General features: G+C 37.1%; 1 protein-coding gene across 1 annotated transcript; it reads right to left on the reverse strand.

Moving 5' to 3' along the window:
* Window positions 1-333: 333 nt before the first annotated feature.
* On the reverse strand, window positions 334-11059 carry LOC127417639 (alpha-1A adrenergic receptor-like). Its single transcript, XM_051657702.1, has 2 exons — window positions 9615-11059; window positions 334-915 (listed from the first exon to the last, which is right to left on the reverse strand). Exons 1-2 carry the CDS (start codon window positions 10576-10578, stop codon window positions 389-391), a joined length of 1491 nt encoding a protein of 496 aa, XP_051513662.1. The 5' UTR covers window positions 10579-11059; the 3' UTR covers window positions 334-388.
* Between the last annotated feature and the right edge of the window lie 1956 nt (window positions 11060-13015).

The following is a 13015-nucleotide window of genomic DNA, read 5'->3' on the forward strand; positions in this document are numbered from 1 at the left end:
GAGAGTTTGAAATATGTGAATCATTTATGAGTTTTCAAATTAATAAAAGTAAGCTCAGTCAGAAATTAACTTATTAAAATAGTTTCTACCTATATTAGAGCATATTTTTTTTCCAGCTGTATAAAACAGTGTGCTGTCCATTTATGTCAAATATCTCAAATGAATTCATCAACGAAAAAACAGGATTTTTGTCACTGTGGCATTTTTGCCATGAGCCCTGGTTAATTTCAGACTGCTTTGGACCACTTATTGAAAAAAATAAAAGTCTGGTTTCAAGCTGTGGCTTAATTCCTAATTCTGAATAATAAATTCTCATGAGTCAGTAGCTGCAATTTTACAAAGAAGGCATGATAAGGATGAGTGACATTCCACAGTGTAGGGAAAAATATCACATATTTCCCTCAGGTTCCACATCTTTACTTTTTTCTTGCTCTTGAGGGCAATCTCTGAGACCATGTTGGCCTGGATTTTCATTACACTGGGTAGGGACTTCCTCCACAGGTTCAAGATGATGATCCAAAATACTCTCCGAAAAAACGGTAGGTATCCTGCTCCAGCAATGTCTAGGTCCGTCTTCCTGGAAATGTGACAGGCCTTTGGTGTGGTAACTGGGGCTGGGGCTGGCAGAAGACAGGGTTCGCTGGCTACCATTCAGATAACTGCCATAGTTCATGGAGTCCTTTGAATCTTGACGTGAGTAGAAAGAGTTGATTTGCGAGCCCTGGTAGTTGTATGATCTCCAACCAGGCCATCTTCTGCGGTGACATCTGCATCTCAGAATGCGGCTGAAAGCTTGCTTGAACTCCCGGCTGTAGCATGGATAGATGATGGGGTTCAGGCAGCTGTTGAAGTAACCAAGCCAGAAGATGATTTTGAAGACAATGTCAGGGGGCCGCATGCTGACATCAAAGGAGACTGCAAAGAGACAGTACAGCACCAGTGAGATTTAATATCAGACACTACCTTACTGTCATGGAATGGATTATGACCTGAATCTTAATACAGTTATTCAGATTATCAAGAAGACATTTTGTGTAGGATTTGCATTGTATCCCTCCCCCAGAATCTGTTGTGTGTGTGTGTGTGTGTGTGTGTGTGTGTGTGTGTGTGTGTGTGTGTGTGTGTGTGTGTTTTCCCCCAGAATTTGAAAATTACACAGAAAGGCAAGAAAAGTATCAGCCACTACATTTATTGTGATGAGAAAACATTTGTGATTTTTTGTTTTTGCACCTTTTGTCAGAATTGTCTATTAATTCCTTTAACATCCAGCAGGTGGTAGCAATGCCTGCTTAGGAAATGTTCTGCTGTAATTTAATAACTATTCCTGAGCTTTGGAAAAACAAATATTGGTATACAATGATACTATTTAATTACACCGATCAGCCACAACATTAAAACCACCTGCCTAATATTGTGTAGGTCCCCCTCATGCTGCCAAAACAGCGCCAACCTGCATCTCAGAATGGCATTCTGAGATAATATTCTTCTCACTACAAGGGCGGTTATCTGATTTTCCGTAGACTTTGTCAGTTCGAACCAGTCTGGCCATTCTCTGTTGACCTCTCTCATCAACAAGGCATTTTCATCCACAGAACTGCCCCTTACTGGATGTTTTTTTGTTTTTGGCACCATTTGGAGTAAATTCTAGAGACTGTTATGCGTGAAAATCCCAGGAGATCAGCAGATACAGAAATACTCAAACCAGCCCATCTGGCACCAACAAACATGCCACAGTCCAAATCACTGAGATCACATTTTTCCCCATTCTGATGGTTGATGTGAACATTAACTGAAGCTCCTGACCCGTATCTGCATGATTTTATGCACTGCACTGCTGCCACACAATTGGCTGATTAGATAATCACATGGATGATTGTTGGTGCCAGACGGGCTAGTTTGCGTATTTCTGTAACTGCTGATCTCCTGGGATTTTCACGCACAACAGTCTCTAGAGTTTACTCTGAATGGTTCCAAAAACAAAAAACATCCAGTAAGGGGCAGTTCTGTGGACGGAAATGCCTTGTTGATGAGAGGCCAGCAGAGAATGGCCAGACTGGTTCAAACTGACAAAGTCTACGGTAACTCAGATAACCGCTCTGTACAATTGTGGTGAGAAGAAAAAAGCTATTCTGAGATGCGGGTTGGCGGCACAAGGGGGGACCTACACACTATTAGGCAGGTGGTTTTAATATTGTGGCTGATTGGTGTATATAAAAGCATTCATTCACTTTAATTCACAATTACTTAATGGACTTTGGAAATAGTGCAGTCAAAGTTGTGTGTTTACAGTTTGATTGGAATCAATCCATTCCAATGGATGCAAATCAACCATTAGACACTGGTTAATAAAATTTATAATAATATTTAAGGGTTATATAGAACATTATTAAGCTCAAACTTAATACACTGTGTGAGTTTATATAAATATACACTGGCGACCAAAAGTTTGGAATAATGTACAGATTTTGCTCTTATGGAAAGAAACTGGTACTTTTATTCACCAAAGTGGCATTCAACTGATCACAATGTATAGTCAGGACATTAATAACGTGAAAAAGTACTATTACAATTTGAAATTTTTTTTCAGAACTTCTTAAACTACTTCAAAGAGTTCTCATCAAAAATCCTCCATGTGCAGCAATGACAGCTTTGCCGATCCTTGGTATTCCAGCTGTCAGTTTGTCCAGATTGTCTCAGGTGGCATTTCACCCCACGCTTCCTGTAGCACTTGCCATAGATGTGGCTGTCTTATCTTGTCGGGCATTTCTCGCGCACCTAGCTGTCTAGCTGATCCCACAAAAGCTCAATGGGGTTAAGATCCAAAATACTCTTTTCCAATTATCTGTTGTCAAATGTCTGTGTTTCTTTGCCCACTCTAACCTTTTCTTTTTCTTTTGCTGTTTTGAAGAGGGGTTTTCTTTGCAATTCTTCCCATAAGGCCTGCACCCCTGAGTCTTCTCTTTACTGTTGTATATGAAACTGGTATTGGGCAGGTAGAATTCAATGAAACTGTCAGCTGAGGACATGTGAGGCATCTATTTCTCAAACTAGAGACTCTGATGTACTTATCCTCTTGTTTAATTGTACATCTGGCCTTCCACATCTCTTTCTGTCCTTGTTAGAGCCAGTTGTCCTTTGTCTTTGAAGACTGTAGTGTACACGTTTATATGAAATCTTCAGTTTTTTGGCAGTTTCAAGCATTGTATAGCCTTCATTCCTCAAAAAAATGATTGACTGATGAGTTTTTAGAGAAAGCGATTTTCTAGTACCAAATTAGCAATTTATCATGATTACTCAAAGATAAGGTGTTGGAGTGATGGCTGCTGGAAATGGGGCCTGTCTAGATTTGATCAAAAATTACATTTATTCAAATAGTGCAGGTTTTTTTACATCAGTAATGTCCTGACTATACTTTGTGATCAGTTGAATGCCACTTTGGTGAATTAAAGTACCAATTTCCTTCCGAAACAGCAAAATCTGTACATTATTCTGAACTTTTGGCCACCAGTGTATATATACAGTATATATAAATATCACCACAAACTCTATGAGCTCTTTGTAATGAAAAGGATGCTCCCTATTAATACATCCTTTTCATTACAAAGAACTCATAGAGTTTGTGGTGAGTTCATGTAGACTAAGAAAGAGGGAGCCACTCAGTAGCATCTTCACTAATGCCACAAGCCAAATTAAGGCCTTCTGTGCAGTGCACTGAATGAGCCTGCTAAAAAGACCAGCTTAACCAGCAAGCAATTTCCATGTTGGTCTAGGCTGGTTAGTGCTGGTTTGGTAATCATCTACAGTAGCTGGTGGACAGGCATAGCCATGGTTTTCATCAACAAAACCTAGCTGGTGAAGCTGGTTAACCAGCATGGTCTTTCTGATGAAGCTGGATAAGCTATAGTTTAAAGACCTGGGGCTGTATGCATAAAACTTCTCAGAAATGCTCCTAAAAATAGTCTGTAGCTTTGATTTAAGTGTCAACAAATTCTTAGCAAAGAATAGGACTTGTGTAAGATTAAGAGCGTTTTATAAAGATGCTCAAAGCAACTTTCAGCAAAGTCTAAGACTGATTCTTAGTTGCTGAGTGAGGTGACACTTGTGTTGTGAAATAAGGACTACAGTGATGTATGCTCAAAATGGCCGCCCTCAAACACTGAATCAGCCAATAGTGAACCTGCAAGGGTAAAATGTCCCAACACATATTAAAACAATATTTTGATAATAGGTTATTTTCTGTTGATATTATTATTATTATTTTTATTAATCAGATGAGAAACCAAAATGTAATGCAAATTGAAGGCTACAAAAATGTAAATGCAAAATCTTGCAATATAAAAATAATTAAAAGAAATATAAATAAATATAAATGGAAGGACAATTAAAATCATGAAATGAAATGATACTAAACCAAACTGTTATACTCCTATTATAGTTACATATAAGATTTCAGTTTAACACAGTTCAGTTTAGTGATAATTTTACGTTCAACATATCAACAGTATGTCATTGTGGCACTCTGGTTACTTCACTCCATGAAGTAAGCCTATTTTTATTTTATTTAGGTTTTTTTTTTATTATTTATATATATATATATATATATATATATATATTTTTTTTTTTTTTTTTTTTTTTTTGCCTATTTGAAGTTATAATGGCTTGCTTGCTTGTTTTGCAAAATGGGAATTGAAACTTGCATGTCTTTGAGTTTATAATATTTACAAATAAGAATAGCTCAGTAATATGTAAGTTATGAGCTGGGCTGAAACACCTCTCAACAGGGCGGACTGGCCATCGGGAGAACCAGGACTTTTCCCGAAGGGCCGGCTGAAATGGGCAACCGCGTATGTAAAATCCCGGGCGGATTTCTCTTCCCAGTCTGCCCCTGCCTCTCAAGCACATTAAATGACAGAAGGAATCTGTTAAAGCACCTGACACCCCTCACAAAACTATGAGCTTATTAAACATTTTATATAGTGCTTGGGTTGGGCTCTTTTCAGATGCAGCTCTGTACCATTTTTCAAATGTTTTTTTTTTTGTTTGTTTGTTTGTTTTTTTTCCACATTGAAACACTTTTTCACTACTGTAAAGTGGCGTCACTGACAGAGGTTGCAGTGCTAGTGCAAAGATATTCAACTGATCATAACCGAATTCATTGTTGATTATTTTCATCATTGATTTTTATCAATTTAGTGATATTTAGATTTTATCAATTAGTTGTTGCAGCCCTCTGAAAGCTTAGGCATGTAGCCCATCAAATTGTTCAAATGCTTAATTCACAACAGTGAGTTTCAATATATTGATTAAATGAAAAAATGTGCTGCTATTAAAAATACTATATATTGATGGATTTCATTTAGCTTAACTACGAGACACATTTGCCAGAATTCCACGATCACAAGTCCAACACATTAAGTCTTTGTTGTAGAGTGTGTTGTCTCTGCGGAACACAGTCATCGTGTTTCTCCTAATTAGGTTAGGAGACCTCTCTAGCACTCTTAAACAATTTAGGAGCTGAGACAAAGTCTTAACACTTATGAATGTTTATGAATCACACTTATTCTTAAGTCTAAGAATAACATTTTTACTTTAAGGGTGCTTTCACACTGGCAGTTTAGTTCGAAACACAGCACGGTTCGCATGAAAAATTGGTAATGTGAAAGCTGTCATGCGGACCGGGGAGCACACTGTGGTACCGAACCCGAGACTACCTGTAGGAGATGGTCTGAGTTCAGTTGCAATGAAACTGTAGCGCGATTCGCGTGAATGTGAAAGCAACTCAGACTCAGGTGTGCACGTGTTCAGGAAGTAAAGTAACCTGCGCATGCGTTTTAGCCGATGACAACATCTATCTATCTATACACCTTATAAATACTATATATAAATACTATTATAGGTTATAAATATAGGGTATAATAGGAGATGACAGTGGCGATAACTTTACCTTGGACACGAGCGTAAGCGTGCAGTGTAAACAAAGATGAATTCCTTGCAATCAGCTGTCTCCTCAAAAAAACGCAGTTTGCGAGCAGCAGCAAGCCGCCTTCCCCTGGACATCTGATGAGTTACGCCATGAAGCGCACATATACGCAGTTGTCGTTCACTCTGCTGTGCATAATGGCACCAAAATAACAAAAAAAAAAAAAAAAAGTATGATGAGTCGCGTTGTGTTCTCCATGCATGTTTGTGATGAGGTAAGATGAACGCAAATGGACCGGGGTTCGATAGAATTAAGTGAGTGTGAAACCAGACCAAAGCTGCGGGGGGCACCGGGAACAATCGCACTCGGAATCGGACCGCAGCAAATTTGCCCAGTGTGAAAGCCCCCTAAGAGGCTTTATACATATGGCCTCTGGAGGGCATATGCACCAACATCCCATGCTGGGGGACCAGCACCCAAAACACAACATAATCTGGTGACCAGCAAAGCTGGTCTTTTCAGTAGGGATATTTTGAACCAGTTATAATGCTTCAACAGCATTAAAATGCTTATTTTGTTTCTCACAAATCTAATATTGGGCAGGATGTGAAGAAAAGTGCTTTCTTTGTTATTTATCCCTTTCATTCATTAAATCTCAATGGTAGAGCACTGGGTCTGTGCCTGTTGATTGGTTTAGACTGGGATCCCTGGTGTGTAAACCGGGGGCACCTCAATGCAGCAGCCGTAATACATTGAGTCACCACATTTAAAAGTACAATGAGAATCAAGAGACTTGGCCCAGGGACTAAATAAGTGACAAATATCTATTAGAATGCTACAACATTCTAAAAGCAGACATGAACCTTAACCTAAACCTAAATGGGCCTTAACTGATCCAACACCAAGGCAGCTTACTTGTGAAAACAGTAAATAATCAAGTGCCTAATTCTGTTCTTTTTTGCAGAGTCTAGTTCCTTTATTCTGATTGCCTCACTTATCATCTAGTATTGAACTGGTCTAGAACATTAGGATTCCAAGAGGAAGCACACAGTTTAGGTATACTGTCCACATCCTTGCATCCTGTTTTTCCCACTGGTCTAAGGTCAAAGTGGCTCCGTCAAAACTCCATTGTCTAGTCTGAAAAATTTGGAAACCTATCAAAGATTTACGTATCAAGACACATATGTATTGTTAGCATATTTGTTTAATGTGTCCATTTTCCTCCAACAATTCATGACTCGTTGCAGTGCATAAACTATAATTGCACCGGAGTGACTATCCACACTTGGTGTAAATAGTACCTGCCTATTATTTTGATGTACTGGAACTGTGGTCTTGATGATAGCAGATTTTTATAACACTACTTGATACTCAACCTTTTATCCATTTTTAGAATATTTATCACAAACCGAATATATGCTTAATGGGATAGTTAACTCGAAAATTAAAATTCTGTCATCATTGACTCATCCTCATGATGTCCCAAATCCATGTGACTTTCTTTCTTTAACTGAATACAAGATGGCACCGACAACATGAGGGTGAGTAAATTGTGACAGCATTTTCATTTTTCGGTGAACTGGACCTTTACTATACAAAACGTGGTTTTGGTAAAATAGCTTCTAAGAAAAATAGTGAATTTTTATCAAATGCATTTATTCAAAGTAATTATAGTTCTGTACATTTATTATTACCATGACAACAAACCTCTCCTCTTTTCAATTAATTTAACACACTCATTACTGTTCTTTCCACACACTACACTACATCAAACACCTTGTCATCCTGGTCTTACAGTATTTTCGACTCTTGAATTTTTATATAAAAACACACTCACATTGTTTACAAATAAACTTGTTAATTGGAACTTTAACATGGAGTGAGGAAATTCATGTGCATTTACTGCTTTAAGCACTAACTGTAAACATGCCTGTTTCAAAAGAAGTTTCTGTTTTCTTTTATTCACAGAAATTTGCAGTTGCCTAATTAAGAAGCAGGCCAGCTAAACTTCCAAGCACCCTACCCTGCTGAGAAAACCCTGTCTGGGATAGGAATGACTACAATATTTATTCATTAATAATAACCTGCCTTTGTGTCTGAATGGCTTTGGTCCAGGCAGGGCCTAGTTCTCATACTCCCGGCTGTGGCAGCCAAGCAACAGATGCAGTGGACCCCACACTGGGGGGCCCCTTGAGAGGAAGGAGGAAATAAAGTGAAAAAAGATTTATTCGGTCTTAACCACTACTCTGCGGTCTTCCCACTCGCCACAAACTTCCAGTAGCAAAATCCTCTTGGGACAAATCACTTGTATATGGTTTCTCCCATAACCTATTATAAATGCCAGTGACTTTTTTGAACAACTAAAGGGTGTTCATAACACAAAATGGATTATGACACTTCTACTTTTCCCAGTGCTATTTAAAGTAGCACTCATAGGAGTAAATAGTTTTCTACTTACCTTGACAAATGTTTAAGTCACTAAGTCTAAACACAGAATCATGTTTAATTATAATTAAATATAACTGTAATTAATAACTATATTTATTAATAATAACCATAATAATTCATTAAATTAAACAATAATAACAATTGTTCCTCGTGAGGATTTTGTCTTAATTACTGTGTGCTAACCTTTCACTGATCTGAAGTAATTAAATGAATACAAATATTGACATAAGCAATGTATTAGGCATCAGGCCAAATAGGATACAGGGCAGAATATCTTTAAGAATTAACAAATCAATACAGAATGTAGAAAAATGTCATTAATATAACTACTTTTACTACCATTTATTATTATCACTGCTTCTAACAGAATGTGGGTCATTGACAAATAAGGTTTTCAATGTACAGTATATCATATATACAGATATGAACAATATATTTTCCAAGTAGCACAAATTTTTGAGTCATGAATAACAAGAGAATGTCATCTAAGGGTTGCACCATTTGACCTGAACAAAATGTGCCTTTTTATAAAAATGTCAAATATCTGCTTAAAAACTTAATACACGATCATGAAGGTCTAAATGGGCTCCTGTATTTTAATGCAATAATAATCATATTTTAAAACAAAACCGTTTCACTGATTATTTTTTAAGAAACAATAATAAAAGATTAACTGATAACACTTTACAATAAGGATCCATTTGTTAACATTAGTTAACTACATTAGTTAACATGAACTAACTATGAACAATAGGCCTACTTTTACAGCATTTATTAATCTGGCTTAATGTTAAACTCAACATAAAATAATACAGTTTTAAAATCAAAAGTTGTATTTGTTAACAGTAGTTAATGCACGATGAACTAACAATGAACAATTTTCATTAATCAAACATTCAACATTAACAAAGATTAATAAATGCTGTCAAAAATATATTGTTTGTTCATGGTACCAAAATGCATTAAGGAATGGAACTTTATTGTAAAGAGAAAAAAATAATGGTATACCTTTTTCCTTTATACACTGTATATGCTATTAGCTTGTTATGTTTATTTATTATTTTATTTATTTATTTATTTATTTATTTTTACTTTAAAGTCAGAAATTTAAGCATGCTCATAATAGTAAATGTGAATTTAATGTAGTTTTGAATAACTTAATAGATCCGGTCATTCGGACAAAAAAGCGTCACGTCACTGACGTAGTTGTATTTATAGCATGCCATAGAGCTTAAGAAACACCCACCTATTGGTAAAGTGAGGAAGAATGGTAACCAGCACAGCGTAAACATGCCAACCACAACCCCCAAGGTCTTAGCTGCTTTCTTTTCCCGTGAAAACTTCAGAAGTTTGACTGCTAGAGAATTCCTCGCCTGATGAGCGCGGCCTTTGGCTGCGCACCCAGTGTCCTCCTGCACCTGCGAACCCCTGTGAATCCTTAACGTTATTTCACCTGAATTCATCGACTCCGTCTTCACACCGGCTTCCAAATTTCTAGTTGTCCGTTTGGCCACTACATAAACACGAAAGTACATGATTAGAATGACAACTAAAGGAATATAGAAGGAACCGAGTGATGAGAACAGTGCGTAAAAGGGTTCCTCGGTTATTACGCACACCGTATGGTCCGGTGACGGAGGCTGCTTCCATCCCAGCAGGGGTCCAATGGAGATGACCAGAGACAGGACCCAAATCCCGAGCATGGCGAGCAGAGCTCTGCGCCCCGTCACGATGTTGGGGTATTGTAAAGGATGGCTCACTCCGACATAGCGGTCAACGGAGATTACGCACAAACTCATAATGGATGCGGTGCAACACAACACATCAACAGCTGCCCAAACATCACAGAAAATCCTCCCGAAGACCCAGTAACCCAGTATCTCCAAGGTGGCCGATACAGGTAACACGGTGGTGCCAAGGAGAAGGTCGGCGATGGCGAGATTAACGATAAAATAATTCGTTGGAGTTCTCAGGTGCTTGTTGCACACCACTGACAGTATCACTAAGATGTTTCCAGCCACCGCAAAGATTATGAAAGTTCCCAAAGCCAAGCCGAGTGGGACAGCACGATACAGGTGGAGAGGAGCGGATCCTGTGCCATTTAACTCGGACGAGTTGGAATAGTTGGAAAACACCGACGACCCTTCATAGGCATCCAAGGAAACACTTCCCCAAGAGTTTGTGACTTCATCCTTATTTTGTTGTTTCATTTTTGCGAGAATTGTTCTCCATTGCTGACAGGTTGGTACTGAGTAATGTGATATTTTGAGTCAGGTGTACTTAATGCAGCAGCGCATGTTCCTTATATTGTATAGTGTATTTTCATGTTCCTTCTCTGAAGTACTCTGGCACACATGTAATGTAAAAATAAGAGTCTCATTTTTAAGGGGTATAAGTCGTTGTGACCGCCCATCTCTCCTATAGTCCAACGCTGAGTGAAGCTGCTTTGATTTTTTCAAAATGTGAAAAAAGTGCTTTTCCTGATCCAGGAGATCACTGGGTGTGATGTCTAAAGTTTGATTTTGAGGCAATTTGATCTAATATTTAATAAATTTTAAAATGTTGCAAATTTAGAAAATCCCTGAAGTTATCACATTTATTTTCAAGACAAAATACTTATTTGTCACTTTCAGTTTTGTTCAAGGTGATTCAATCAAAATATTTTCAGTAACTGTATTTGAAATCATAGTATTTGGGGTAAAAAGCCCCACTATTGCAGGGGCTAAAGGCCCCCTATAAATCACTTTTACATTTGAATTTTTATGAATTGGGGGAATAGATTTGTTTTGAAAAATGTTCAAAGTGGGCTCACATTGACTGATCAAATCATAATGGAGTTTAATTTGTTTATAAAATACTTGAGATCTTATGAAATGACAAATGTGATTGGAATGGACAGGAAATGGCATACCCTTTTCTGAAGTGGTTATATTAAATAAACATGATATTAATTTGTTACTGACAAAAGAATCTTACTATCTAACAAATATTTGCATTAGTTGACACATTTTGCACTGTAACTATTGCCCCTTTATGGAATCAAGCACTGAGTTTTGTGAAGCACACAATAAACTAGCATGATATAATCACAGATATTTTCAGGCACATATGGAAGTTTTACACATTTGCACCCAGACAAAACCACGTAACCCTACTTTCTCCATGCCAGCTGTGCTGCACAAATTTGTTTCATGCATTCATTAGCATATCTCCAGTGAAGTCTGGAGATGAGCTCATTGGAGACATTGCCAGGAACTGGAGAGTTTTTAAGGTCACCATCTTAACATATCAGCTTTCAACAAGAAGGGCCATGTTATCAGGGCCATTGTGTTGAATTTAAAGGGACGGTTCATCCCAAAATGACAACTTTCTCACCATTTACTTTCATGGCTTTCTTTTAAAAAATATTTTGAAAGATGCATGAGGTGTTTTTGTCCATACAATGTAAGTCAATGGGGTCCAAATATTCCAACACTTAACAGTGAAAGAGGAAAGTTTTGGTCTCTCTCAATTTAACACCCGAGTCGCATTAATTACTTTTATGCTGTCTTTATGCCCTCTTTGGAGCTTGAAAGTTGTGGACCCCATTGACTTACATTGTATGAACAAATTAACTCATACATCCTTCAAAATATTTTTGCTTGTGTTCCGCTGAAATAGACGGCATGAGAGTGAGTAAATGAGGAGAGAGTTGTAATTTTTGGGTGAACTACAGTATCCTGTTAATGCTGATAAATATGAACATATTTAACTACACTGAAAAAAAAATTGTTTTTTTAGTTTAACTATTTTATTTACCTTTTTTTTCTAGACAAGTGGTTGCACATAATTAATTTCTCTCTCTCTCTCTCTCTCTCTCTATATATATATATATATATATATATTTTTTTTTTCAATCCAACCACATCTAATCATGTTCATTCCACTTAAACAAAACTCATCCACAAGGCTTCAAACAAACTTATATGCATTTCACAAGGGGATGCAGATATATGAACATTATTTGTCAAAATATTAGCAGTTCTTGCAAATTAACTTGCAACTCTTAGTTAGAAGGCCCATATAACTATAACCCCAATTAATTACCAACAACAACTCTTTGGATTCCTCATAAGCTTCCATACCTTGCCTGGGCCTACATAATTAAATATTCAGGTGCAAGAGCATATGGCCACTCCCTCCAAACACAATGCAATGCAAAACAACTCAGTTTCTGCGTCAATTTAGTAAATGTAGTGAATTGGCATAAGTGTGTTCAAAACATAGATAATACATCAGAATGATCAATTTAGTAAAATAATAATAATAATAATAATAATAATAATAAAAACAATAATCAAAACAGTAGGACACTCTTTAGTAAAAATGTATTCAGTTTTAGTATTGAGAACAACTGCTTTGACAGGTGAGAATCAGCCTATTTCTACACTAATTTCCAACATTATAGAGCTGTAGAATGAGATATGTGAGACCTGAATAAAACGTAGGATTTTTCTCTAACACAGGCTAATCATAGTTTAAGGTGTTTCAATGTAGAGTCTTCTTTGACAGTGTAATTTAGTCCATGCTGATAGTTAATCTTTTTTCCAGGAAACTTGCCCATACATATTAATTAAGCTTCCGTTGTTACTCATGTCAGTGTGCTTG

Source organism: Myxocyprinus asiaticus, chromosome 27 (assembly GCF_019703515.2).
Source record: "Myxocyprinus asiaticus isolate MX2 ecotype Aquarium Trade chromosome 27, UBuf_Myxa_2, whole genome shotgun sequence".
Classification (NCBI taxonomy): Eukaryota; Metazoa; Chordata; class Actinopteri; order Cypriniformes; family Catostomidae; genus Myxocyprinus; species Myxocyprinus asiaticus.

Excerpts from the sequence above, each read along its gene's own strand:
- LOC127417639 (XM_051657702.1), bottom strand. The coding sequence starts at position 10,578 with ATGAAACAACAAAATAAGGATGAAGTCACAAACTCTTGGGGAAGTGTT. Across the intron at positions 916-9,614 it reads CTTCCTCACTTTACCAATAG|TCTCCTTTGATGTCAGCATG; the intron begins GTGGGTGTTTCT and ends GTCTCTTTGCAG.